Source organism: Phyllopteryx taeniolatus, chromosome 19 (genome assembly GCF_024500385.1).
Source record: "Phyllopteryx taeniolatus isolate TA_2022b chromosome 19, UOR_Ptae_1.2, whole genome shotgun sequence".
In the NCBI taxonomy this organism is placed as follows: Eukaryota; Metazoa; Chordata; class Actinopteri; order Syngnathiformes; family Syngnathidae; genus Phyllopteryx; species Phyllopteryx taeniolatus.
In genome coordinates this window covers 6,251,580-6,278,824 of record NC_084520.1, presented here as the reverse complement: position 1 = coordinate 6,278,824, position 27,245 = coordinate 6,251,580, and the positions used below count along the sequence as shown (strand labels likewise).

Here is a 27,245-nt window from a genome sequence, read left to right as displayed (position 1 = left end):
CAGTGCCTCAAACTGAACATTCTTCACTGTGACGTCAGAAGGCACATCCAATAGAGCAGAAGTTGGCGGAGTGACTTTAGAATACTAATAGCAATAGACTTACCAGCAGGAACACCATCCATGCTATTTCTTGGTATGCCGCTAAGCAACCAATTCCAAATATGGACAAGTTTGCACCAGGGCGCCTTCGTCCCTGCATACTGCACCACGGTAAACACCAGGAAAACCAAGAGCAATCTGAGAAGGCCCTTTGTGTGTGCCGTTGTCACTTTAAAATCATTCCACCATCATCTCTCCTATTGGTTGTTGTCACAGCACGCTTTCGCCTGAATTGGAATTTTTTTTATCCCATGGCAACAGGCGTCCCCCTCGAGCACCGCCAGCCATGCCAAGGCACTGTGTTATTGTGCCGCAGCGGCACAGGCACAATGAATTGTTTCGTCGAAGGTGCAGTGCGCTGTGCTGTGGTAAGATCAGTGTGAAGGTGGTGCCTAAATGGTGACAACACCTTGAGGTTTGATGAAAGCAATATTGTTCTTTTTAAGTCACTGGGGCTCGTCACAGTTTGTCGGCTGACCCCCAAACACTGAATAAAAGCCACTGTACACCGTGAAGACAGTGAAGCAAAGTGGAGCAAACATCATGGCATGGGGATGTTTGTCACACTATCATGATCATGCATCAGTTAAATATAGCAGAATATATCATATTGGCTTCTGCTGAGAAGGAAATGCCTTTGAAATAGATATTTCAACAAGAGCCCAAACAAGTGTAACAAGCAGTATCTTTGTTTCAGACCACCAAAATTCATGTTATAGAGTGCCCAGCCCAATCCCCAGACCTTAATCCAACAGAGAACTGGTGGCGTGAAATCAATAATTGCTTGGTCTGAGGCGAAACCAAGTATTGCAAATGAATTGTGTGATGTAATGCAACCATCCAGGACTGAAATATCAGTTCAGACTCCTCAGGAGTTAGAAGTCAGTGCAACACAGATGTGAAGCAGCCCTCAGAAACTCCTAAAAATAATACAGTTTCGTGACTCTCAGGAAAGCAACATTTTGATCTTCTTCATGCCTTGGTTTGAAATAGAATGCACTGTTTCAAATGCGGCGGCACGGTGGACGACTGGTTAGAGCGTCAGCCTCACAGTTCTGAGGACCCGGGTTCAATCCCTGGCCCCGCCTGTGTGGAGTTTGCATGTTCTCCCCGTGCCTGCGTGGGTTTTCTCCGGGTACTCCGGTTTCCTCCCACATCCCAAAAACATGCATTAATTGGAGACTCTAAATTGCCCGTAGGTGTGACTGTGAGTGAGAATGGTTGTTTGTTCGTATGTGCCCTGCGATTGGCTGGCAACCAGTTCAGGGTGTACCCCGCCTCCTGCCCGATGACAGCTGGGATAGGCTCCAGCACGCCCGCAACCCAAGTGAGGAGAAGCGGCTCAGAAAATGGATGGATGGATGGATGTTTCAAATGCATTTGAATGTATGAACATAAAAACAGTATTATAAAGATTTAAACATTATACACTTAAATAAAAACACTGATGTTATTCTCAACACTTCTGAAACTGTATGTACCAATCACTCATCCACCCTGCTCCCCATTTATATTAATTTGTCCATTTTCTATAGCTATTCTATTATTATTTGGGTGAGAAGCGAAGTACACCCTGGATTGGTTGCCAGTCAATCATAAGGTACTAACAACCATTCACACTCACATTCACGGCTACGGACAATTAAGGGTCTTCAACATGCACGTTGAGCAATTTCACAGACTGATATATTCAAACACAAAAATTGACCAACTGGCACATATAGTAAAAACGTACAATACAAAGTCCCCCCAAAAAACAGCATGATGCTGCGCTACAAACATGATCATAATCCAACATTAAATTAAAAAAAAAAAAAAAAAACATGTTTTTGTGTGCTATCATTAGTCAACTTGATGTCATAATACATACAAAGAAAAAGAGACACCGGTCATTTTGGTTAATTTATTACATATATATGTCCAATTAACATAATCATCACCACCTCCAGTGTGAAGGGAACTATTCATGCGTGTGTACTTATCTAAGGGTCAACAGATGAGCATCTTTTTAATATATTGCGGGTACAGCACATGCTTGCTCTGCAGTAAAAGAAGAGCTTTAATGCACTGGAAATTTGAACTCTTAATCCTAACTCTCAATTCTTCTAAACTCGGCCTGCAAAAGAAAAAAACGAGACTGCAAACCATGTAATATTTTTTTTTCCACCCTGTAAAACCATGATCTTTACAACACCCTTAAAACTTGGGAGACAGTCTCAACAATTAATTATCGAAGATTATACAAAAAAAGGAAATAAAAACAAACAAAAAAAACCCACTTTGTATCTTTTTTTATCTTCGCAATCTTGATTACTCCTTATTTTTACATTTGATTGTTTTTAGAAAAATATTTCACTTCAACTTTCCGTGAGAAAATTAATTTTGACTCATTTTTTAAAATTCTACTGGAAATGCTTCCTGGCTGCATCATTAATAGGTAATTTGGAGTTTTAATCTTTTCTACAGTATTAATAATCATTCCCACGCGTACCTTTGACAATAAAATGTGATTTACATTTTAAAAAACAAACAAACTATGCAACAGTCACTGTATAGAAGAGTGTAAGAAGCTTCTTACTGGAAGTGGTTTAATAATCAATAATCCAATCTTGAGGTCCTCTTGATCAGAAGGGAATCCTCCCACAACCCAACAGGATGCGATTATTTACCTTTGCGCGTCCTCTGCTGATAGATTTGTTCAGTGAAAGGTCTGCAAATACAGCAGAACAAACATATTATGGGACAATAAATCAAAGATCTGAACACTGTACCATGCTGTACCAGGATCCTGCATATGTTCTATGAACCGTGAGTTTACTAAATGTGTGTACACTATATGACACAGGGCCATATTTGATGGCCTTTGTTACACAAAGCTGTGCTGTCTCATTTGAAAAGGTGTAAGATATCAATCCTTGATGCAGGGGGTGAGGATTATGTGCATCACTGGGTATCAGCAATATTGGGAGTTGATTTGTTGTTTATGTTTTCTTATATTGGGCTTTAAGTGGCTTTGAGCAGGTCAGAGATTTGTGAGACTGTGTGCAATTCACAATGAAGGCCACCTATGTTGCCTCGTTCTTGTCAGAGTTTGATCCCGTTGATTGTAGAAACTGCAACAATGTGGTCGTAGCAAGGACGCTGTAACACTGGAGGTGTCAGTTTCTCAAAAGTGACTTTCTATAATGGTGCAGCCAGGTAAAATATGTTCTTTTTTACAGAAAAACTCTTTGTTTTATGTCTGAATTAGTTTTGGATCAATTTGAACGCAGGAGTAGTAATGAAATATTACCAAATGTTAGTAGTCAAAATGTCATTGAGTGAAAAAGTCATCCAGTCAAAACAATCTATACTATAATCTTGTGAGGTATGCAAAAACCGCATTAAGCCTTTTGGTCTCTTGACATACTTTCAGAAGTAATTCGCCTACTTTTCGTTTTTCCCCCTCCGGATACTTCACAGATTATGAGTGCAAACTGGATATGCTCTATGTTCTGTCCAAAATTGAAGACATTAAAGAGTTATGGCAAACAAACGCATTTGTATTATATCATTCCCTCACCCAATGAGAACTGATAAGAGAATCAGATCCATAAGCAGTATCGATAATAAAATCGGAATTCTTATCAATTCGCAGCTCCACCTATGTGTGTGTTCAACACTGAGTTCGGCCGAGATACCGACTCTGTGATTGTGACATGAAATGGCAATTAGGAAGCGATTGATGCTAAAAGATAACGGAGCGACTGTTTGTGTTGAGAGTATACCGTGTACATGACATGCACCACAATATAAGTGGAAAGGAGAAGAGTTTGCAACAGAGATAACAGTTAGCCTAGGCTTTGATTTTTTTATTTTTTTGTTCTACTACTACACAGACATCTGGCCTGGTAGAAAATATTTGCAGTTATTGGTGGAGATATCGTGTGTGGCGCACTGCATTTTTTTCCCTCGTCGTGAGTGGGATCTCTCACATTAAAAAAAAATCTGTTAAAATGTTAAAAATCAGTATGTGTGTACCCCACTTACATCCATTTTTGATTGAAATGACACTATAATTAATTAATACCATTTATCACTGCCTAAGGTGTTATAGCTGAGAGTCATTGTCTTGACACACCAACACTCCGAGAAGTTCTCTCATTTCTTTCCTTCGGTGACATTGATATGAAATGACTCCAAGCTTTGCAAGCTGTAAAAGTAGTAGTGCTTGTCCTACTACTACTACTACTAATGCTTTGTCGGGGACACCAGATAAATATAGCAGGTGGGTATTTCTTCAGTGACATTGATTGGTACAAAGATCAGAACCAACATAATACATCGGACCGTGCCGCTGTTTAGTTTGCTTGCATCCACTGAGGCACGGATAAATCAGCATGTGTCAAGAGTTTCTGCACACATGAAAGGTAAATTGATACCACTGTCACTTTATCATGCCTCAGATTCTGTGTGACCCAACCAAGCTTTTCTAAAGGAACTGGACTTGTCAAATCAATCTCTGACTAAATGAGGCCACCAGGAAGACAGAATGAGGTGGCTGCTTCCGGAGTTACGCAGTAGCCTAAATAGACTGTGTTGGAGGAAAATGGTCAATTCATACAATTTAACAAGGTAAGAAATGTTCCAGTTTCCACAGATCAGTTCAGTTCAGTACAGATTTTTGGGCAGATTATTTTTAAACAACAGATCCATACCATACCAGTTTTCCGCACCGCTCCATTGAGGGACTAACTAAGTACCGAAAGGGTAGAAACTTGGCACCCAGCTGTCTTGTAGTGACATCACACCGTTATTTTTTTAAGACTAACTAAAATGTACCACTTGCTGGAAATGTGAAATAGGCCTACATGGGTTGCATTCAAGACTGCTGGGAACCCCAAAGCTTTCCGGTCAAATTTAAACAATAAACATGGCTAACATAATCTTTTCTCAAAATTTTTAGCAACACTACATAACGCAGAGAGGATGCAGCAATATATCAATTTGGGATGAAATGGTGTGTGTGTGTGTGTGTGTGTGTTGGGGGGTGTATTGTATTATTGAAATTGTAGACAAAACAAGTTTGCAACAGTATCACTGTTGTCTTAGTCATAAGTACATTTCAAAGTACATTTCATACATAAAAAATACTTTTGCTTGCTGCTGTTTACTAATGTGAAAAAAGGGCAAATGATTGCTGATATTTTTTGTATTCAAAATAGAACTTTGTGGTGTTGTGATTTTTGGGGGGCTCAGATTAATTTGAGCAATAATGTGACAAGATCAAACCTGCAGTTTTTACACCAAACAGGAAAGGAATCAGAAGTGACATCATCATAATCTCTAGTGAGATGATCTCAGTCTTGGTGAAGCAGCCATTGTGAACCCTTGGCAGGAGCTATTCATCCGACCTCTCTGTCAGGCACATGGTGCCAAGTGTCACATCCCAGCTCTCGAAAGGTATGAGCAAGCTCAACCACAGCTTGCCTGCCAGGAAAATTCAAGGTGTGGTGTTACCAGCTCACCTTGTACCAATGCCTGATGTGGCTACTGAAGTTGTGTGACGTCACCCTATGACAGCATCCAAGCTGGATGCAAATGCAAAAAATTATATCAGGAGGTGGCTGGGCCGCCTTTGTTGGTTAAACAACACGGCACTGTTGGGAAGAAACACCCTGAAGCTTCCACTGATATTCATCAGCCTGGGCTATAATCTGGAGAAGGTGGGGCTTGTCTTCGAGCCCAGAGACTCACCAGATCCTTAGGTCTGTTAGGCCAAAGCCCAGGTTGACCCAGGATGAAAGTGGAATGCAACCCGAGCAGTGGACCAGGCCATCAATCGCCTAAAGTACCAAGAGATCATGGAAGTGCATAAGTATGGGAAGGCTGACCTTGGATGCGAGTTGGCACCAAAGATGTGGTCTAAAGCCACAGAGAGAGACAACCTGGGAGGCCGTGGTGGAAAAGACCGTGACGTGGGCTGATATGTGGCTGCCTCAAGCAAGGCTGAACTTCTTGATCCATGTCACTTACAACCCCAATTCCAGTGAAGTTGGGACGTTGTGTTAAACAGAAAAACAGAATACAATGATTTGCAAATCATGTTCAACCTATATTTAATTGAATACACTACAAAGACGAGATATTTAATGTTCAAACTGATAAACTTAATTGTTTTTAGCAAATAATCATTAACTTAGAATTTTATGGCTGCAAAAGATGGGACATGGTCATGTTTACCCCTGTGTTACATCACCTTTTCTTTTAACATCATCCAATAAACGTATGGGAACTGAGGACACTAATTGTTGAAGCTTTGTAGGTGGAATTATTTCCCATTCTTGCTTGAAGTACAGCTTCAGCTGTTCAACAGTCTGGGCTCTCTGTTGTCGTATTTTATGCTTCATAATGTACCACACATTTCCAATGGGAGACAGGTCTGGACTGCAGGCAGGCCAGTCTTGTATCCGCACTCATTTACTACAAAGCCACGCTGTTGTAACACGTGCAGAATGTGGTTTGGCATTGTCTTGCTGAAATAAGCAGGGGCGTCCATGAAAAAGACGTTGCTTGGATGGCAGCATATGTTTCTCCAAAACCTGTATGTACCTTTCAGCATTAATGGTGCCTTCACAGATGTGTAAGTTACCCATGCCATTGGCACTAACACAGCCCCATACCATCACAGATACTGGCTTTTGAACTTTGCGTCCATAACAGTCCGGATGGTACTTTCCCTCTTTGGCCCGGAGGACCCGACGTCCACAGTTTCCAAAAACAATTTGAAATGTGGACTCGCCGGACCACAGAACACTTTTCACTTTTTTTGCATCAGTCCATCTTAGCTGAGCTCGGGCCCAGAGTAGCCGGCGGCGTTTTTGGGTGTTGTTGATAAATGGCTTTTGCTTTGCATCGTAGAGTTTCAAGTTACACTTACGGATGTAGCGCCAAACTGTATTTACTGACATTGGTTTTCTGAAGTGTTCCTGAGCCCATGTGGGGATATCCTTTACACAGTGATGTCGGTTTTTGATGCAGTGCCGCCTGAGGGGTCGAAGGTCACAGGCATTTAATGTTGGTTTTCGGCCTTGCCGCTTACATGCAGGATGTACTTAAATTATTATGCTGTAATGTGAATGGCATAAAAAAAACATCGATACTATCGTTTATCATGATAGTTTGGGGGATAATATAGCACTAAAAATGTGCTATTGTGACAGCCCTTTATGCAATCCATCCCATACTTATTATTACTGAAAAATGTAACAACGATGTGCGGTAAGATTTATATAGCTGGTTTCATTTTCTTAGGCAAAAAAAATACAAAATAAACTGGACCATTGAGACCCCTATCAAACAAAAAGTACATATTCATTTGTTTTTATATGTACATCAGTTCAGTATTGTGTAGGACTTACCCCTCAAATCGTATTGCTATCTTGTAGACCAGGGCTAAGATTGCAGTCAAGACAAGACCGATTGGACTTGCACCTCTGGTAACACAGAAAGGGGAAACAAGCCAGAGAGATAAGTCGTATGTACAATGTATATGTAGTCAAGACAAGTACATATTTGAATTTATTATGCAGTACTTATGTGATGGGCCTCCCAATGAAAAACAATTCAGCTTTACCCGAAGACAAATGCATATTGTGTGATGTAGTAGTGCATGTCAATTTGACTCTCAAAATCAGGTGGTACTAAATAATTCATATCTTGGTCCTCCAAAGAGATTCATTTTTGTACAAATTGTATCCTGGCCATATTATTTACACCTAACGTCATCGTATTAATAGTTTGAGCCAACTTTGGTGAAATATAATAGACAGACGACATTAAACGAGAAGGCAGCATTGTGACGTCAATTGACATAAAATTTATTTCCTATTATGTATCTGTCTGAAATTATGCCTGGTGACATCTGCAGACGAAACACGCAGCACAATACAGTGACCTACATATTCCTGGTTTGAGAGTGACCCACTGACACACATTTTTTGTTTTGTTCAGGAATAATAAAAAAAAGAAGAAAAAAAAAAACTTATCCAAAAGGTACATAAAGGCTTCAAAAGAAAAATGAAGAGAAAGGGCACAGGGTCAATAAAACCAATAAGAAAAACTGCAAGTGGATAAGTAAGAGCCTACTTGTATAGAGTACCAAATATTCTGTCAATAGACTGTGCTGTTGACTCATGTTGATTGGGTTTTGCAAAATACCAAAACATTAAAAGAAAATAGTCTATTTCTTGATCATAATCAATCTGTCACCACCAATCTGAATGTAATTAATGACCAACAAGAAAAATACGTACTGTGCATGAGGGTTATAATGACATAAACATAATATTTTGCCGGGGGGGGGGATTGTTGATGAAGCTTATAAAATTGTGACACACGGAGAAGAAAAAAGCAATGACTCAGGCTGTGTCCTTATTTCCCCCCTAATTATTTACTTATTGCAGACTACTTAACGCAGTTAATATGCAGCTTGATCATTCTGCGTCACACTTCGATTAGAAATATGGATGTTAAATTGTGCGTGTAAAGAATTTCAGTAACCGTTTTGACATCCAACAATAACTTTTCAAAGAATGTTTAAAGAATGAAGCATATGTGAAAACACATTTTTCGTCCCTTGAATGATGGGCTTTTCTGCGTTACAATTTGATATCAGATTAGTATTTAAACCTTAGCGTTTGGTGGAAACATGGCTATCGTGATGAGTTTATATTCATTTTCAAATGTAGGTAGAGAGATAGATGAGCCCAACAACTTAAAGTCAGCCTGTAAATTAGAATTAGAACACCGTGCTGCCATCTCTATTTTACCACTAATCTGGAAATTCTGGTCTTAATTATTGTCTGCCATGAAACACGATAAGAACCAATTAAATATTGGGGATCATCCACACTGACAGGCACTTTAAATTAGTCAAATAATTGAGAATCAGCACAACGTGAGATGAAAACGGCTGCATATTGACCAAAATGGTGTAGATTATCTAAAAAAAAAAACAAGCTACAATTCATGTCACAAATCTTCATACCATCTGGAGTGGTAGTTTACAGTAGCATTATTCTTTTTCTTTTTTTCCACCTCAGACAGCCCATCTGTTGAGTCTGTGCACACAAGTGACTGTGCTCATGAATATGCACCACGGGTTCGTGCACCTCCATATGTGACTTCCAGATGCTTGTATGATGCAACATGAGAACAGGTAAAGCGGAGCCTCTAAGTACCAATGCTCCTGAAGTCGTACCATTCCGAATTCAACCAAGATTTGAAAGAAATATTTGCCTCCAAGTTACACAGAATGTCACAAGGGACTTCATCTCAGCGAGCAAAGGATGAACTCCACAAGTGTGATTTGCTTCTTCTTTGGCTTTTGTATGTGGGCATGGTTTTCCCTGCTTTCGTGGGTTTCTCTGATACTGCGGCATCCTCCCACATTTTAAAAACATGCTCGTTAGGTTAATTGAAGATTAAATTGTCCATAGGTGACACCGTGTGAGTGGTTGTTCGTCTATTCGCCGTGTGACAGACTGGTGGCCAGTCCCGGGTGTACCCTACCATTCACCTGAAGTCAACTGGGATACGCTCCAGCTCACCTGCGTCACCCTAATGAATGATGGATGTTTTTACTTTGGGAAACTATTTCTAAATATGAACAAGCTAGCGTCCCTGGAACACAGTATGTTTATAGGCTCCACTGTGTTTGGGCAAGCAGGGAAAAAAAAAAAAAGATGAAAACAAATTCAGGACAAAAAATACAGTAGGAATCATACAACAAGCAAAACAAGTATATGACTAAAAAGGCTCCATTGACATAAGAGTGAGGTAAGCGGGACCAGGAGATTTTTGTCAGGAGCAGACAAGTGAGTTTTTCGAAGTTATTGCTCAGTTGTTCTCATCCCTCGAGCAGAGCACATGATAATGAGTGACGTAACTGAGGTACAGCACTCATACTATTGATAACCCCCTTTGGTTATGTTAAGATGATAATGGCTTTACTTATTGAAACTGACCACAAACCACCATTTTATTAATGGCCAGGTGTTCTTCTTTGGTTGACAAATACTGTTAAGTCGGGCATGATGACGGTTTGACCTCTGAAGTTGGCTGTGGCTTCAGGGGTGGACTGTCCCATTTTGGTTCAATTCCCACTTGTACGACTGCAAACAGGTAATCGACTATAGATTCCCTGTGTAACATTTTCCCAACAAAAGTATCATCAGGATTTGTGCAGTGATGCTCATGTGTCTGAATGAACAACCAATCCACAATGTAAATAAAAGAGGGGAAGTATTTTGTATGCAGAACATTTTTTTTTTTCATTTTGCCAAGTTATCAAAATTGGTATTGTATATGAAAGACAGATTCTACTTTTTACATTTGTACTTCAGTACATTTCAGAGTACTTTTTTCATTGTTTACTTAAGTAAAGGAGAAGAATCAGCACTTTAACCATTTTTTTTTAAAACAAGTATCTGTCCTTCTACTTAAGTACAAAGTGTGAGTACATTTGAAGGTTGCCACTGGTTTGGATTTTGAAGTGTCAATTTGTTTACCACGATTAATTTCACGTGGACATCTCAACTACTGCTCCAGACACGTCTGCTCTGATACCGACCGGCTTGAGATGAAAAGCAGCACTTGGAGTGACTCAAATGTGCTACAAAACAGAAATGCTCAGACAAATTGACAGCTGATTGAATGGAAAGTTTTAAAGGCCAGGGGCAAGCTTATTGCAAGGTTTGCCGAGCAGCGGTGTGAATACTGACATCATGCAAAGTAGAGAACATACAAAGTTTTATAGCGCAGCCTTTTCAAAAGTTATATATGGCAGCGGCATTGTGGTAATGGTAATATCATCCATCCATCCATTTTCTGAGCCGCTTCTCCTCACTAGGGTCGCGGGCGTGCTGGAGCCTATCCCAGCTGTCATCGGGCAGGAGGCGGGGTACACCCTGAACTGGTTGCCAGCCAATCGCAGGGCACATAGAAACTAACAACCATTCGCACTCACAGTCATGCCTACGGGCAATTTAGAGTCTCCAATTAATGCATGTTTTTGGGATGTGGGAGGAAACCGGAGTGCCCGGAGAAAACCCACGCAGGCACGGGGAGAACATGCAAACTCCACACAGGCGGGGACGGGGATTGAACCCCGCACCTCAGAACTGTGAGGCTGACGCTCTAACCAGTCGGCCACCGTGCCGCCTGGTAATATCATAACACTGTGATTCACAAAGCTGACCTGCGAGGCTGCTGTGGTATTGATTCCCACTTAATACCCTGTTTACAATCGTCATCAAAAGTCAATCTATCCCAAGAGACGTTACAGAGTACACCATGGAATCGCAAGGCACATATTGGCTGGCATAAAACCTTTCAATCTCACATTCACACTTTTCATTCAACCTGCAGGTGTCAAACTCAAGGCCCACGAGCCAGAGCATGTCATTGTTTGCGGCCCGTGAAAACTTGCCAGTATTTTTCCGTGTTACGGCTGTATATGTCCCCATGCTTCATTTCCTAAAGAAAAAGACATTTTGCACTTTCTGTTATTGTTGTGAGCAGAATAGTGAATTTAAGACCATACCGAACTGCGATTATTGCCGCACTGTTACACCCGTAGCTATTATACATTTATCAGGGTTCACCATTACAATCAGCCCAAGTGAGGGCAACCAAAACTATGATGTGGCCCACAATGAAAACAAGTTTGACAACCCAACCTAACGTGCACATTTTTGGAATGTGGGAGGAATAGAGAGATAAAAACTCTACTTCATTCAACTGGATGAAATTATTTTAGGTTTTATGTGATGATATTCAGTAGATATAAATGTGTACAGACCCTTGCTCAAATTCCAAGTTTTTGTGACATATAGAGTCCCAGAAAAATGATTTCAAAACTGTATCCAACATTACTGTGACCTATAACCCGTGCAATTCATTTGGAAAAACACTGGAATCTTTTTGAGAGGGGGAGTAAAGATAAACAACTGAGGTAAGGTGGTTGCACAAGTGTGCACACCCTGTTAAAATAAGGGGGATGTGACACCATGGAACAAAGTGAAGACGGTTATCTTCAAGTGGAGAAACTATGGCACAAGCCTTGAACCTTCCCATGTGAGAAAATATATTTCTGCAGTGATGCTCATGTGTCTGAATGAACATTTTAGCCATTCATTCCAAAAGGTATGTTTGGCGCAAACACGTCACTGCTCATCACCAAAGGAACACCATACCTGCAGTAAAGCAAGGTGGTGGCACCATCATACTTTCAGGCTGTTTTTCTTTCAGCCGGTACTGGGCGGAAGGATACATTCACATTGCAGGTCAATTTTTTCACCGATTGGTCGATTTTTTTGCCGATACTGTATGTGTCATGTAACTGATTTTTTATGTCAATGCGAACAGTACAATTCTGATTTTTTTTGTTCTTCTTCTGAAGCCATTCTGTTGTTGATTTGCTTTTATGTTTTGGATCATTGTCTTCTTGCAACACCCATCATCTTTTGAATTTCAACTGTTGAACAGATGAGATGGCCTCAAATTGCAAAACAATTTATACATCACAAAAAAAAACTACAATTTGAACAGTGGTGTGTAGACTTTTTATATACGCAGTATGTCTTACATTTATTTAAGAAGGTCTTAAATTGGAAATGATGAATCCTGCAGAAACCCTGACGAAAGATGAGAGTCACATTCCATTTTGCTAAACAAGTAGTTGCAATTGATACTGTGTTTTCCTCAGAGTATTCCTTTAATTCTTAGCCCTCCTGTTGCTCATGTGGCTAGATGCAACCATTGTGAAAATTGCAAAATTAGGATGCATTATGGGACATGTACTCTTTGAAAATTTTAGCAGAGAGTGCATTTCAAAAATACATAACTACATAAATAACAGGATGGTTTGCATTAGCCTACAGGAAACAGTGAAATAACAGATTGGCTTTCAAAAGTACATCTTGGCCAATGACATAATAGCTGACCAAAGGCGCCATGGCTCTGTAATAGACACCTTGGGAGTACCTTTGTGGCACAGTATTACGGCTAAAGTGCTACTCTGCACATAAAGATGCCATATCTTGCCACAAAGAGAAGGACAGCATGTGACCTATTCAGATCCCTTCATCCTACTTATTCTACAACATGAGTGTATCCAGTAATCTAGTCCAAGTAATGCGTGTTAGCTAACCTCCCATTTTGGTTACACAGGAGGCTGGTAAATGGCCTAATCTGTGGGAGTCTGGCACAGCGAGGGCCGAAAGAATTTTGTTCATTTTTTCTTGCTCTCTCGATTCGAGAGAGATTTTTTGATTCGACAAGGTGATAATTAGGAGGTTATTGCTCTTATGACAGATTTGACAGAGATACTTTCCCCAGGAGTAAAGTTCTACTGGACGATTGCATGGTTTTAAGCTATTCTGTTGATGAAAAATGGTAACTAAAGCTCTTCCTACGCATGTTGCAGACCTTTCTCCTGCAAACACAAAGTGTGCTTATTGTAGAACTGTAGCGCTATCCCATAGTTCTAGCCAAGAAATGCCAACATTTAGTGGCGCTCACACAATATTAAATACATGTTTTTGTGACTGGGGATGCACTCACACAATCTACTGTCCGGTCCTCTAGGACACCAGTCTGTGATTTAGCATATTCACACACAAAAAGGCACATCACCAATACTAAAATCCATCCATTTATGGCCATATTTGTACTAAGTATCCCAGATGAGAGGAAACCTAATGGAAATAGAACTAATCCTTGTAAAAAGGCAACTCTGAAGTTTGGTATGACTTCACGGGCAAAATGTTCCAGAAAATTCCCACTTGAACACCTTCACGGTTGAACAACTTGGAATTGACATGAAAATTTGTTTATTGATATTCTATACAGCGGCTCTAAAATGTCTACAAACCCCTGTTCCAATGCCAGGTTTCTAGAATATAAAATAAATGACTCCAAGATAAATCATTTTAAAATTCCACCAATAATGCGACTTACAAGCTGCACAACTCAATTGGAAATTAACCAATCACATTCAAACTCATGTTAACCCCAAATCAAGTTCAGATGTTCTAGTAGGCTTTTGCTGATTATTATTATTTATTTATTTTCTGCTTTCTAGCAGAAGTCTGAAGGTTTTGGGCTACCATTGATCGCGATTTTGAACTGCTCATAATTCCCTCCACCTTTTCTAAGGCCTCAGTTCCAGCTGAAGAAAAACAGCCCCAAAGCATGCTGCTACCACCACCATGCTTCACTGTAGTAGGATGTTCTTTTGGTGATCAGCAGTGTTGTGTATGGCCAAAACGTTCGACCAAAATAATAATTTTCCCACATGAGCTTAGGTGATTTCAAGTGTTTGTGTGTTTGTTTTTTCCCCTTTGTAAGATATACATTTGATCAGTATTTACTGCTCTCTATGCTAGGCGGATGGTAGTCTATCAACAGTAGTTTTTTGTTTGTAATTGCACTGTGTTCTTTTAGGTATACATTGTATTGTTATGACTTGACTTGTACTTCGCCTACTTGGCCAAGTAATTCTTTAAAAAGAGATCTCTATCTAAACGGGTTCTTTGTTTTCTGGTTAAACAAACATTTGGATTGATTGACTGACTGACTGACTGATTGATTGATTGATTGATTTGAGTCACAGGTGTGACTTGTAGTCACTGTATAGATCCACTGTATATACGGTATCCATATCAATCAAGAATCCAGAACCTGAATAAAAACACAGTGAGAACAACTCATCTGAAAAAGAACTGATTGTAATTTTTCAACAAAATGTTGTGTTTTACTCTCCTTGAAGTATCGTTTAGTTGACTTCTAATAAAACTGCTAGACTATTAGCATCCAGTCCAGTCTCTTTGGGAGACAGCACTGATTTGGCTGTGATATTGTATCTGTCACATCTAAAAGTAAATAATTACATCCCTCAAAATATTGGGCTTGATATGGTGCACTGGCCACATTTGATTCTTTTTGCACGGTGGCTTTCATAAATTATACAGTACACCTGTATTCTGAAAGGCTGAGGCATGCCTTAAACACGAACTAACTAAACACGGCCCTAGAGGTGAAAGCTCAGGAAAATTATACAGAAAAACTGAGAAAAATAATGCATAGGAAAAGGACAATCGAGGTAACAGAATTAGGGCCAGGGTGTGGGAAAGAAAGAAGGCTATACAGCAGCTGTTCGTGGCTCATTAACCATGAAGCACTTGCCTTACTACGCAGGTCTTGAGGTTTTGAAGTGCTCCCAGTTCCCATGGTAATGTATTTCAATGCATTCTCAAGATGGAGGTAACTTGGGGAGAATATTTTTTAAAGTGCAATTTCATGCAAATGTATCAGCCATGCATTAACGACGCCACACTTAATGGTTTGGGTCAAAGTGAAAATAAGACGTCGTTGCTCAATGCTGCATTGTATATTAGATCGCACAAGTAAATACAGAGAGGGCTTGACATTAATGCCCGCCAAGTAGCCAAATACAGATGGATTTCTCCCACTTGCCACTTTGGCAGGTTTAGTTTAATGTGACTCACTGAAGTCTGTGTGATGGTTCAGACTCAGAAGTCTATGTATGCCGGTTGTTGTAGCATTAGACATTTATGACAAAAAACAGACACTCACATAAGCGCTAAGCCAAGGCAGTTAGCAGTGCTGCCCCAGTACATGGGGTTCTCTGTGAGGCTGAAGGGAAAGCCCGTCACCTTCTCATCCATCAGAATGCCAAAGTAATCACCTGCAGAGTGGATAACAGACGCCAGTAGACAGCAAGATTATTACATGGGAAACAATGATTCTGTTTTTTATGATATTAAACATAATTCCAATGAAAATCTTTTTTTTTTTTTTTTTTTTATATCTTTAAATCCATATGCACTTGTTGGTTGAAAGACAAACGTGGTCACTTTGTGTTGAGAATCCTGTACCCATTAAGGAATGTTGCTTTTCCATGTTGATAAAAAAAAAGGGATATCTGGGCTTTCTGCGAATTCTTTCAGTGGGTAAATAGCAGTGAAGCACAATGCAACACGTTCAGCTATATATTATTTTACTTCACAGAATACAATTTAACATAACTTACTTTAAATGTGATGAAGTCTTCTACTCACTCAACACTGGGTGTCTAATATTTGATCTCCAAAAAAGTTTACTAAAGTCAGTTTATTTTCACCCTTGCTCACTTGTCATATTAATAGATACACACGTTACTAAATGATTCACCTCTATTCATTTTAATGTTTACAATACATGCTGAAATCACCCACTTTTGGTTGACAAATCTTAAGATGTTTTTTAACAATACAGTAATGTCAATGTATTTCCAACAGAAGTAAGTTGTCTTGATGGTCAATATCAATAAAGATGAAATTTGAGTTTCTACAGCTGGACGATGAAATAGTTTTGATTAGTACGTACTGTAAGTTGTGAGCTGCAACAATATAAATGGAGATTGCATTAGAAAATGAAGTGCAACACGGTTTTATCCTCAATGGTCATTGAGTTAACACGGGGGTAAACATTGTGTGCTTACTTGTGCTGCAAGAGTCTGAACTAGGCCACTGTTTACTGCAAATTGAGCACCATGCAATAAGTTCCCCAGATAATATACACACACAATTTGGCCAAGTTCAAGCAAATATAAAAAAACAGATCTAAGAAACATCCTGTGGCCTTGTGTGCTGCCAAAGAAAGGCTGCTTATGTGCAAGTTATATAACTGTTCAGAGATGCATAATCAGTGAGACCCCTGCGGGTTGGAGGCAATTGCTAGTTTGCTTTTGAATTGAGGAGGGAGAAAAAAAATGGCAATTGTGGCATAAAAATACATTAACCCAATTTTTGGTCTCCACAATGACAACATTCAAAGGCAAATGAATGTTTGTTTTCTTGTGTCACCAATGTTTGGTTTCATTGTGTAGGTGGAAAAAGGGCAACCTGGTTTCTCCCAAATGTGTAGTAGCAGTAAAAGGGACAAGTTTGACCGCAATTGCCAAGTTGTGATGCCAGATGGCGGACACATTAGCGCCCTGTGTAGTTTGATTATCGTTGTTTCTGCTCCATCACCTTGACTCATCAGGTCATGGTGACTTGAGGCGCTTAATATAGAGCACAGATGACACATGAAATCAACACAAGCTTTACCCTCCAGGGCCTGTGTGGGTCGGAGGGGCTTACATTTGTGCATACATTTTCCCTCCTCTGTAAATGAAATTCATATTACGAATACTATTGCTTCTATGTCTGCCTATGACAAGGTAGGAGGTTGTGGGTGTTCATGAGGTCATCACGCTGCTGAGGTATTAATCTTCAGGTAATTGAATTTTAATTGGGCAAACATCATGACCCAATTAAGGGCTGAGGGATTTTCACATTTAAATGCAGTTTTCTTGACTTAGGAGGCCATTTATGCAATGAATATGAACAGTTTGATTACCCCGGCCACTTGTGGGCATACATTAAATCTACTGAAATGTTTTATTGTGAAAATTATCCCTTAATAAAATACAGTACACTTGCAATTTTGTGGTTGAAAATAAAGGGTGTTACTGAGCCACTGTGAGAAAGTGATATACACTAATTGAACATAAATATTTGGACAGCTGGCCATTATTGATGCAAGGGGGGAAACTATAACATATATGGACTAGGTTCCCCTCCAAACGTAATGGAACATGAGGCCAATTTTCTTAATTTTTGCTTTAGGTTGAAGCATTTGGGATTGGCATCAAAATGATAAATATTTGGCCAGAGATCAACAGTTCCACTATTATTTGCAATTACTGTATTTATGTCTGGATTTGATACACAATTTAAAAGATTTTAGGCAATATTTGTAATGAAAGATTTTGAGGTGAGCAACAGGGAAAAAAAAAGTGAATTAGCCTTAAAAGCATAGTCGTTAATTTGAACACGTACATTGAATGCGCATAATTACAATGTGGTAAACTGACATAATGTTCCCCTCTGTCGAGTTTTATAAACAACAAGCCTTCCGACAAGTTTCACTATCACTATTTTCACTCATTGTTTAAAAAAAATATCCAGACTTTCAATATAGGCAAAAATTACACCACAGAATACATAGAAGTTCAATGAGAAAATGTCACTGGCTCCTGCTTGCTTACATGTCAGGCTGCGACAGGCTGACATGCCCACAATTACTACTGAGTCTATTTATTTATTTTTTCCCTGCAGACATCATTTTGTAAGTTCAGAACCATGTGCCAATGTTCTCACTACTTCCTTTAAAACACCTGGAACTGTTTTGAGAATGCACAATATGTCTCCTTTAGGATGCCAGACTACTGTATATTGTTTCATTCAAGTCTTGTAGGTGGTTGTAATGTGTCTTGCAAAGAAGGTAATAACTGCCTGATATGCTTTTCTTAAGTTCCATCTGCTGGATCTGACACGTTGCCTGACTTGCCTGTGGTCATGTCATCTGACTGGTGGCCACATGTCTTGGATACTCGGGTGAAGAGAGAGCCGTAGCAGTAAATTGAGCACTGCATGTTTGGAGGAGGGTGCGTGTCTGACCTGGAACACCCAAACGTATTGTGGGGCTTTACTGGTAGACTCCCCTGTCTCGAGTAGGGCCATGTTACGTGCATCCATTTTTGCGGCGACTGACCGGAGTTGAACCCGTAGGGTGGTCAGTGCCTGTTGTGGCAGTTAGTCCCTGAACCAGTGGGTGGACACTGGCAGTATGAGACGCTGACGGAAAAGCTCTACCGGGCTCTTTTGGCCTGTGGGACCGGCAGGCCAAGTGAAATGCGGCTTTGGTGGTTGGTAAGGCAAAAAGTCTAGTATGAGAGGAGTTTGGTGAAACCATGCAGAATGACTTCTGGAAGGAAAGCTTCAAAGAAATTCTGGTCCACCATCCAGCGGCTCAGGAGGGTGAAGTAGTGCACCATCAATAATGACCTTTCTCAAGAAACTGAGTCTAATTGGCAGCCAGTAACTTTAATTGATCTGAGAAACAATTCAAGGGCCTCAGTAGGTTCTGCTCTTTTGGTTGGCAAAATAGTTCAGATGGGCTTTAACTCTTTAATGTCAGTGAGTGAACAATCTCATCGATGAACTGACCTCAACTTAGTGATTGCTGATTGTAATTGTACAGGGTGGTATCATTCATAAAAAGGAGGGGTTAGTGTATGAATGCAAGTGGATGTCGATTAAGACACGGCAACTAACAAAGTAAAGACAACAACAAAAAATGGAATTATGGGCAATTGCCTGAGGTCGGTCACTCGAGATGACTAAAGCTTGATACAAAAGAAAAAATGAAAATTGATGTTGTATTTTCTTACTTTGTACCATAATATTGGATGTAAAATCATGTTACATCTACATACAGTATATTGTACGTACCCAGTTAGACTTACCAAGGAACGTCCCAGTGAATCCCAGAGCAAGAAAGCTGCTTACTACAAGCAGAGAGCCCACAGCTATGAGAAGCACACCCAGGTTAAAGACCTCATTCCTGTCTAGTATGTTCCACCTGGCCTGGGTCCTCATCACTACAGTTATGCTGCAGGGAAAACAGATCACAATGGCATCATTAGTGTGTTATTTTAGGCATGATTCAAAGTGAATAATGACGGCAGCGGCAACCATAAGGCAATTCAAGGCAAAGCCCATTGAATACACCATTGTTCACGGTTGAGTAGACCCATTTGGAACAACAGTTATATGACAGAAGTTAAAATTTTAGTCACAAACACCTAGTGGCTATACTTGCATTTGTAGTTGGAGTTAATTTAAATTGAATTAATGAGCCAAAAGATTAGTCCAATAATGACACTAGTGGACTTCCAGATCTTTTCTATTTTGAACTAAATTTGCCCAACAAAACAGCATAGGAATAGTATCAGTTCACAGGTCAAATTGTCACCAGTACAAACAATGTTTGAAGTATCAATTTAAGGGGGAGGCATATTAAATAATGACAAAAACAATATTCTATTTATTCATTCATCTTCCGTTCCACTTATCCTCACTAGGGTCACGGGCATATTCTATTTACATGTGTTAAATGTATTTTTTCTCAAAAAAGGGTGAGAGCTCTGATCGGAAGTGTGGTAATGATATTCAACCTCTTGTCAGCTTCTCAGAAAAGCCATTAATGAGCAATGGCAGGAATGTCAGCCGAAAGGACAAACTCCGACTGCAACGGACAATCAAAACTGCTGAAAGGATTGTCGGTAGCCCCCTACCCACCCTTGAGGACTTGCACGCTGCCAGAACTAAGACAAGAGCGTGCAAAATCCTCTCGGACCCTCCACATCCCGGTCACCGGCTTTTCCGGCTCCTTCCCTGTAGGCGCTACCGATCAATGCAAACTAGAACGAGCAGACATTTCCAACAGCTTCTTCTCTCTTGCAAACAGCTAACTTACAATTCCATTGCAACATGCTGCCAATTTCTTTTGTCTGAGTTTGTTGTCACATTTCTGGCGGGCCAATTATATACTACTCGTGCACTCACTGTAGTAGTCTCGCCACGCTGCACTATTTGCATATCTGTTGTTGACCAATACTGGCCACTCATGCCAGAGAAGCATCTGCCCCATTTGCACACTGACTGAGGAGTATCTGCAACATTTGCACAATCAACATTGTCCCAGATTATCGCACTACTCGTCACTTTAAACTGCATACACTCCTTGAAATCTCGGCGCCCTTTGCACAATGGTCATTGCACCGGACTATTGCGAGATTAGTCATTCGAACTGCTGTAAGTGCTAGAGGACAAAAAAATAAATAAATAAATGTACCAGCATTACCAGATAACTAGCAACCCTTTATTGCTCAGTGACTGTTTTTCTCAATGTCTTTATGTCTCAAAAGTGTTCTCTGTCAATTGACTGTCTGTTGTCGTACCAGAGCGGCTCCAACTACTGGAGACAAATTCCATGTGTGTTTTTTGGACATACTTGGCAAATAAAGATGATTCTGATTCTGAAAAGTGCAAAAGAAACCGTTGACCTACTTTAATATATTTTTAAGAGTCATGCTTCTATCAGAACTTAACATACTTAGTCATATCCAGCCTTTTGTGTCAGTGAGAAGAAGCAACTATATTAAAAGAACCCATCAAATATTCTAACAATAAATAATTTTAAAATGTATTATTGATTGTAGTTGTAGTCTGAAGAGGTGTTGAATTGTACTGCATGATACTGAGACAAGTTCCAATATTTTTGAATGTTTTAACTAATACATCAATTTTCTTTACAGTTTATCCTGCTCAAGGTCTATACAAGGTGACTCCGGATCAAAGGCAGAGCATATCGACAGACAACCATCCACACTAAGTGAAAACTGAACCCATACTGCCTGCATGGAAGTCAGGCGAGTGAACCTCTACACCATCCTGACCTGATGTAACCTACAGAAGTAACCAAATAATTCCACACGACTCTTAGTACGATGCAGTACAGTTCCACATCACGGCAAAATACACAACAATAATGAGACTGTAACTGAATACTTATTGACAATTTCAAATAAAACTAGAAACTTTTTCCTTTGATACAGCTCTTGTATTGATATGGTATGTTGTACGGCGGCGGCATGGAGGTGGACTGGTTGGCACGTCCGCCTCACAGTTCTGAGGACACGGGTTCAAATCCGGCCTCACCTGTGTGGAGTTTGCATGTTCACCCGGTGCCTGTGTGTGTTTTCCCCGAAAACTCCAGTTTCCTCCCACATCCCAAAAACATGCATGGTGGGTTGACTGAATACTCCAAATTGTCCGTAGGTGTGAATGTGAGAGCGAATGGTTGTTTGTTTCTATGTGCCCTGCCATTGGCTGGCGACCAGTTCAGGGTGTACCCCGCCTCCCGCCCACAGTTAGCTGGAATAGGCTCCAGCATACCCGCGACCCAAGTGAGGATAAGTGGTATAAAAAAATGGATGGATGAATGTTGTACGGCGTTGCAACATCGCAGATGTAATGCCATGTCATAGCATGCGAACTATCACAGCCAAAATTTACATTTCTGGGTATAAGGGAGCTTCAGCTGGTCTGTGTCATGACCAAGCTGTACCAATAAATTTTAATATGGTATACATAGTGTTTTACAATAATACTTAACTATATTTATAAGTTCATATTGCTGTTGGAGGGACAAAACCTTCCATGTCCAAATTTGGTCGATTTCCTATTTTTATTTCTTTGGGATTGTCCCGTTCAGTCACTTTCAGCCATGTCGCTCGGTGTGTCCCGGGCCTTAGCCACATGAACTCCGCATAGCAGTAAGTAGCCTTGCAATTGTATGACATGAACCGAAAGTATTTGTTTTGATTTAGTAATTTATAACATTGTCATTGGAGAAGAAATATTTTTATTTTTTTTCAAGGTACACCCCAGAGTGAGAATACTTTCCTTGTACAGATGGATCTAAGTGGTTGGTTCATATAAAACACAGGGTAAACCCTGGACTGGTCACTAGTTTAGCATAGGGCACAGACAGACAAACAACCATTCACACTCACATTCAAACTTATTAATTATTTACAGTCTTCAATGCAAGTTTTTGGGATGTGGGATGAAGCCGGAGTACCCGGAGAAAACTCACGCAAGCACAGGAAAGGCCAGAGTAAAGACTTGAAGTCCGAACCTGAGAATCGTAAGGCAGACATGCTATCCTTCTGGCTCGCCATGCTTCCTAATTCAAAAGGTTGGATTCATTGATCTCATTTTCAACACCTGTGTTCAAGTGGCCAAATGTTCAACCTGGCAATCTCCATGTGGCACTGAAAATGCCACCATAAAGCAGAGATTGTGACCGCTTCCCCCCCCCCCCCCAGCTAAAACATCTTAGAAAGCCCCAGTAATGAGATGTCTTGTTACAGATGCAAATGCTTGACGTCATCGAGCTCCATTAAGTAAAATGTCATCACTATGGGCACAGCACATGCAATGTGACAATTACCGCATGGGAGAACGTTCTCTACAATTGGAACTCTGCAGAAAGTAAAGACGTACATGTACAGTATGATATTTCCATTTTTGTTCATTGAGGAGTTTTCCACTCACTAGCTTGCCTGTTAAATTAATTTTTAACTGCAAGAACAGAGCTTCTCCTACAAGGCATCGTAATTGTTAATTACAGTACTAACAGAGGATGGATGTTTGTATTAAATCATACAGTACTTGGCAGTCCAGCATCAATGATTGCAGCTCCAAACTAAAATGTGTCACAGTGTGTGAAAATTTGGTGTTGTATAAGTAAATCTCATAAATAGTCAAGCAAAACACCTTTTATGACGACACTGTGCCTTGATTGTGTGCTTACTTACATGTGGTTGGACATTCCATTGAGTGTACTTGATGGGTTGCTCACAATATCAAGCTAAGACCACAGTCAATGCATTGCAATAAATGGATTGGGGGTTTGTCAGAGAGGCAGGATCTGACACAATAACCCACATTACAAAAACAGAACAGTTTCTTTGAAGACTGAATTACCCATAGCTAGGAATGCGTAAAGACATTTTTGGGGCCAGGTGCTCAAGCCAAAAATTAGGAAATTAGAAAAGAAAAAAAAAACAGTACAATATTCATTCATCCATTTTCTGTACAACTTATCCTAACTAGGGTCTCGGGTGAGCTGAAGCCAATCCCAGTTTACTTTGGGCAAGAGGCGGGTACACCCTGGACTGGCCGCCAGCCAATCGCAGGGGACATAGACAAACAACCTAAGAAAGATTTAGAGTCTTCAATTAACCAAAGAAGTATTATTTTTAAATGTGGGAGACAGCCAGAGTAAACAGAGAAGCCCCATGCAAGCACGGGGGGGGGGGGGGGGGGGGGGGGAACTCCACACAAGAGCCCAGATTTTTTATTTATTTTTGTTAACACTATCAGTATAACTAACAGTAATCTTCTTCTTCTTCTTTTCCTTTCGGCTTGTCCCGTTAGGGGTCGCCACAGCGCGTCATCCTTTTCCATGAGAGCCTATCTCCTGCATCCTCCTCTCTAACACCAACTGCCATCATGTCTTCCCTCACGACATCCATCAACCTTCTCTTTGGTCTTCCTCTAGCTCTCTTGCCTGGCAGCTCCATCCTCATCATCCTTCTACCAATATACTCACTCTCTCTCCTCTGGACGTGTCCAAACCATTGAAGTCTGCTCTCTCTAACTTTGTCTCCAAAACATCGAACCTTGGCTGTCCCTCTGATGAGCTCATTTCTAATTTTATCCAACCTGGTCACTCCGAGAGCGAACCTCAACATCTTCATTTCCGCCACCTCCAGCTCCGCTTCCTGTTTTCTCTTCAGTGCCACTGTCTCTAATCCATACATCATGGCTGGCCTCACCACTGTTTTATAAACTTTGCCCTTCATCCTAGCAGAGACTCTTCTGTCACATAACACACCTGACACCTTCCTCCACCCGTTCCAACCTGCTTGGACCCGTTTCTTCACTTCCTGACCACACTCACCATTGCTCTGGACGGTTGACCCCAAGTATTTAAAGTCCTCTACCCTTGCCATCTCTTCTCCCTGTAGCCTCATTCTTCCCCCACCACCCCTCTCATTCATGCACATATATTCTGTTTTACTTCGGCTAATCTTCATTCCTCTTCTTTCCAGTGCATGCCTCCATCTTTCTAACTGTTCCTCCAGCTGCTCCCTGCTTTCACTGCAGATCACAATGTCATCTGCAAACATCATGGTCCACGGGGATTCCAGTCTAACCTCATCTGTCAGCCTATCCATCACCACTGCAAAAAGGAAGGGGCTCAGGGCTGATCCCTGATGCAGTCCCACGTCCACCTTAAATTCTTCTGTCACACCGACAGCACACCTCACCGCTGTTCTGCTGCCCTCGTACATGACCTGTATTATTCTAACATACTTCTCTGCCACTCCAGACTTCCGCATGCAGTACCACAGTTCCTCTCTGGGTACTCTGTCATAGGCTTTCTCTAGATCTACAAAGACACAATGTAGCTCCTTCTGACCTTCTCTGTACTTTTCCATCAACATCCTCAAGGCAAATAATGCATCTGTGGTACTCTTTCTAGGCATGAAACCATACTGTTGCTCGCAAATACTCACTTCTGTCCTGAGTCTAGCCTCCACTACTCTTTCCCATAACTTCATTGTGTGGCTCATCAACTTTATTCCTCTATAGTTGCCACAGCTCTGCACATCACCTTTGTTCTTAAAAATGGGCACCAGTACACTTTTCCTCCATTCCTCAGGCATCTTCTCACGCACTAGAATTCTATTGAACAAGCTGGTCAAAAACTCCACAGCCACCTCTCCTAGATGCTTCCATACCTCCACAGGAATGTCATCAGGACCAACTGCCTTTCCATTTTTCATTCTCTTTAATGCCTTTCTAACTTCCCCCTTACTAATCATTGCCACTTCCTGGTCCACCACACTTGCCTCTTCTACTCTCCCTTCTCTATCATTTTCCTCATTCATCAACTCCTCGAAGTATTCTTTCCATCTACCTAGCACACTGCTGGCGCCAGTCAACATATTTCCATCTCTATCCTTAATCACCCTAACCTGCTGCACATCCTTCCCATCTCTATCCCTCTGTCTGGCCAGCCTGTATAGATCCTTTTCTCCTTCTTTAGTGTCCAACCTGCCATACATGTCATCATATGCCTCTTGTTTTGCCTTTGCCACCTCTACCTTTGCCCTGTGTCGCATCTCAATGTATTCCTTTCGCCTCTCCTCGGTCCTCTCAGTGTCCCACTTCTTCTTAGCTAACCGTTTTCCTTGTATGATATAACTAACAGTAATCAAATACGGAAAATCAAATTATCAATTTGAATAACAGGCAATAATCCTAAAAATATTATAATTGAAAACTTCTCTAAAAGGGCGGCACGGTGGACGACTGGTTAGAGCGTCAGCCTCACAGTTCTGAGGACCGGGGTTCAATCCCCGGCCCCGCCTGTGTGGAGTTTGCATGTTCTCCCCGTGCCTGCGTGGGTTTTCTCCAGGCACGCCCGCGACCTTAGTGAGGAGAAGCGGCTCAGAAAAAAAACTATCAATCAAGTAAAACTAAAGTATCTAATATATAATCTGAAATACAACCATTTACAAAGGAGATGAAGGGAGCAGGATGGTTCAGCTACATCACAGGAGTACCCTCTTTGGTGCGCTTGGAAGATTTTTACGACCACACCCTGGATTATTTATATTTCTTGCGCAATGCAAGCAAGAGTCTTAGAAATACCAAACTCCTTCGGGTAGTTAATGTTAACAATGAGCCTTTGATTATGCCAATAAAAATCAAGATAAGTAACATTTTTGTAACAATTTTTTTTTTGGTATGTTGTTCTATATCATGGCGGCACGGTGGACGACTGGTTAGAGTGTCAGCCTCACAGTTCTGAGGACCAGGGTTCAATCCCCGGCCCCGCCTGTGTGTAGTTTGCATGTTCTCCCCGTGCCTGCGTGGGTTTTCTCCGGGCACTCCGGTTTCCTCCCACATCCCAAAAACATGCACGTTAATTGAAGACTCTAAATTGCCCGTAGGTGTGAATGTGAGTGTGAATGGTTGTTTGTTTGTATGTGCCCTGCGATTGGCTGGCAACCAGTTCAGGGTGTACCCCACCTCCTGCCCGACGATAGCTGGGATAGGCTCCAGCACGCCCGCGACCCTAGTGAGGCGAAGCGGCTCAGAAAATGAATGGATGGATGGATGTTCTATATCATAGAGCATTACATCTCACCTTCTACATATACAGTATTAGTTTGTAATGTTAATAACCTATAAAAAATTATTGCCCATTTAAACCTCATCTGTATAAGTATAAATGGTTGCATGAAAATATCTCCTTGACAACACATAGAACAGTGTTTTGGCCAGGGTGTTATTAAAAAAACATTGTATGTTTGTTTTTATGTTCAACACTTAATTGTGTGAGGTGTCCTACTTGACATTCTCCTGTTTAATGTTTGTGACATTTTTCATTGTGATTCCCATTGAGTGTGGCCTGCAGTCATTCAGCTACTGAGCCCCAAAGTGCAGCAGACATCACTACTGAAGGACACTTAGGTGCAGGGGGTATACATACATTCTTTTCTCTGCAGGATGTTGAAAAGCAAATGCTTAATTTCTAAAATGCAGTGTACTTCCAATTGATCAAAA

At 40.8% G+C, this 27,245-nt stretch overlaps 1 protein-coding gene and 1 long non-coding RNA gene across 4 annotated transcripts in view; one reads left to right on the top strand and one right to left on the bottom strand.

The window, feature by feature from the left end:
• Positions 1-1,988: 1,988 nt before the first annotated feature.
• Positions 1,989-27,245, bottom strand: part of pemt (phosphatidylethanolamine N-methyltransferase) — a 51,745-nt gene continuing 26,488 nt past the window's right edge. For all 3 annotated transcript variants that reach the window (XM_061755651.1, XM_061755652.1, XM_061755653.1), the window contains 4 exons: positions 19,499-19,644; positions 15,739-15,850; positions 7,500-7,574; positions 1,989-2,809 (listed from right to left, as the gene is read on the bottom strand). In XM_061755651.1, coding sequence (XP_061611635.1) covers positions 2,761-2,809; positions 7,500-7,574; positions 15,739-15,850; positions 19,499-19,644 — 382 coding nt within the window. In that variant the 3' untranslated portion in view covers positions 1,989-2,760. The remainder of the gene's footprint in view (positions 2,810-7,499; positions 7,575-15,738; positions 15,851-19,498; positions 19,645-27,245) is intronic.
• LOC133469071 (uncharacterized) lies at positions 4,426-21,562 on the top strand. The gene is made up of 3 exons (XR_009785611.1): positions 4,426-4,508; positions 4,577-4,713; positions 21,353-21,562. It is a non-coding gene; the product is annotated as an uncharacterized LOC133469071 (long non-coding RNA).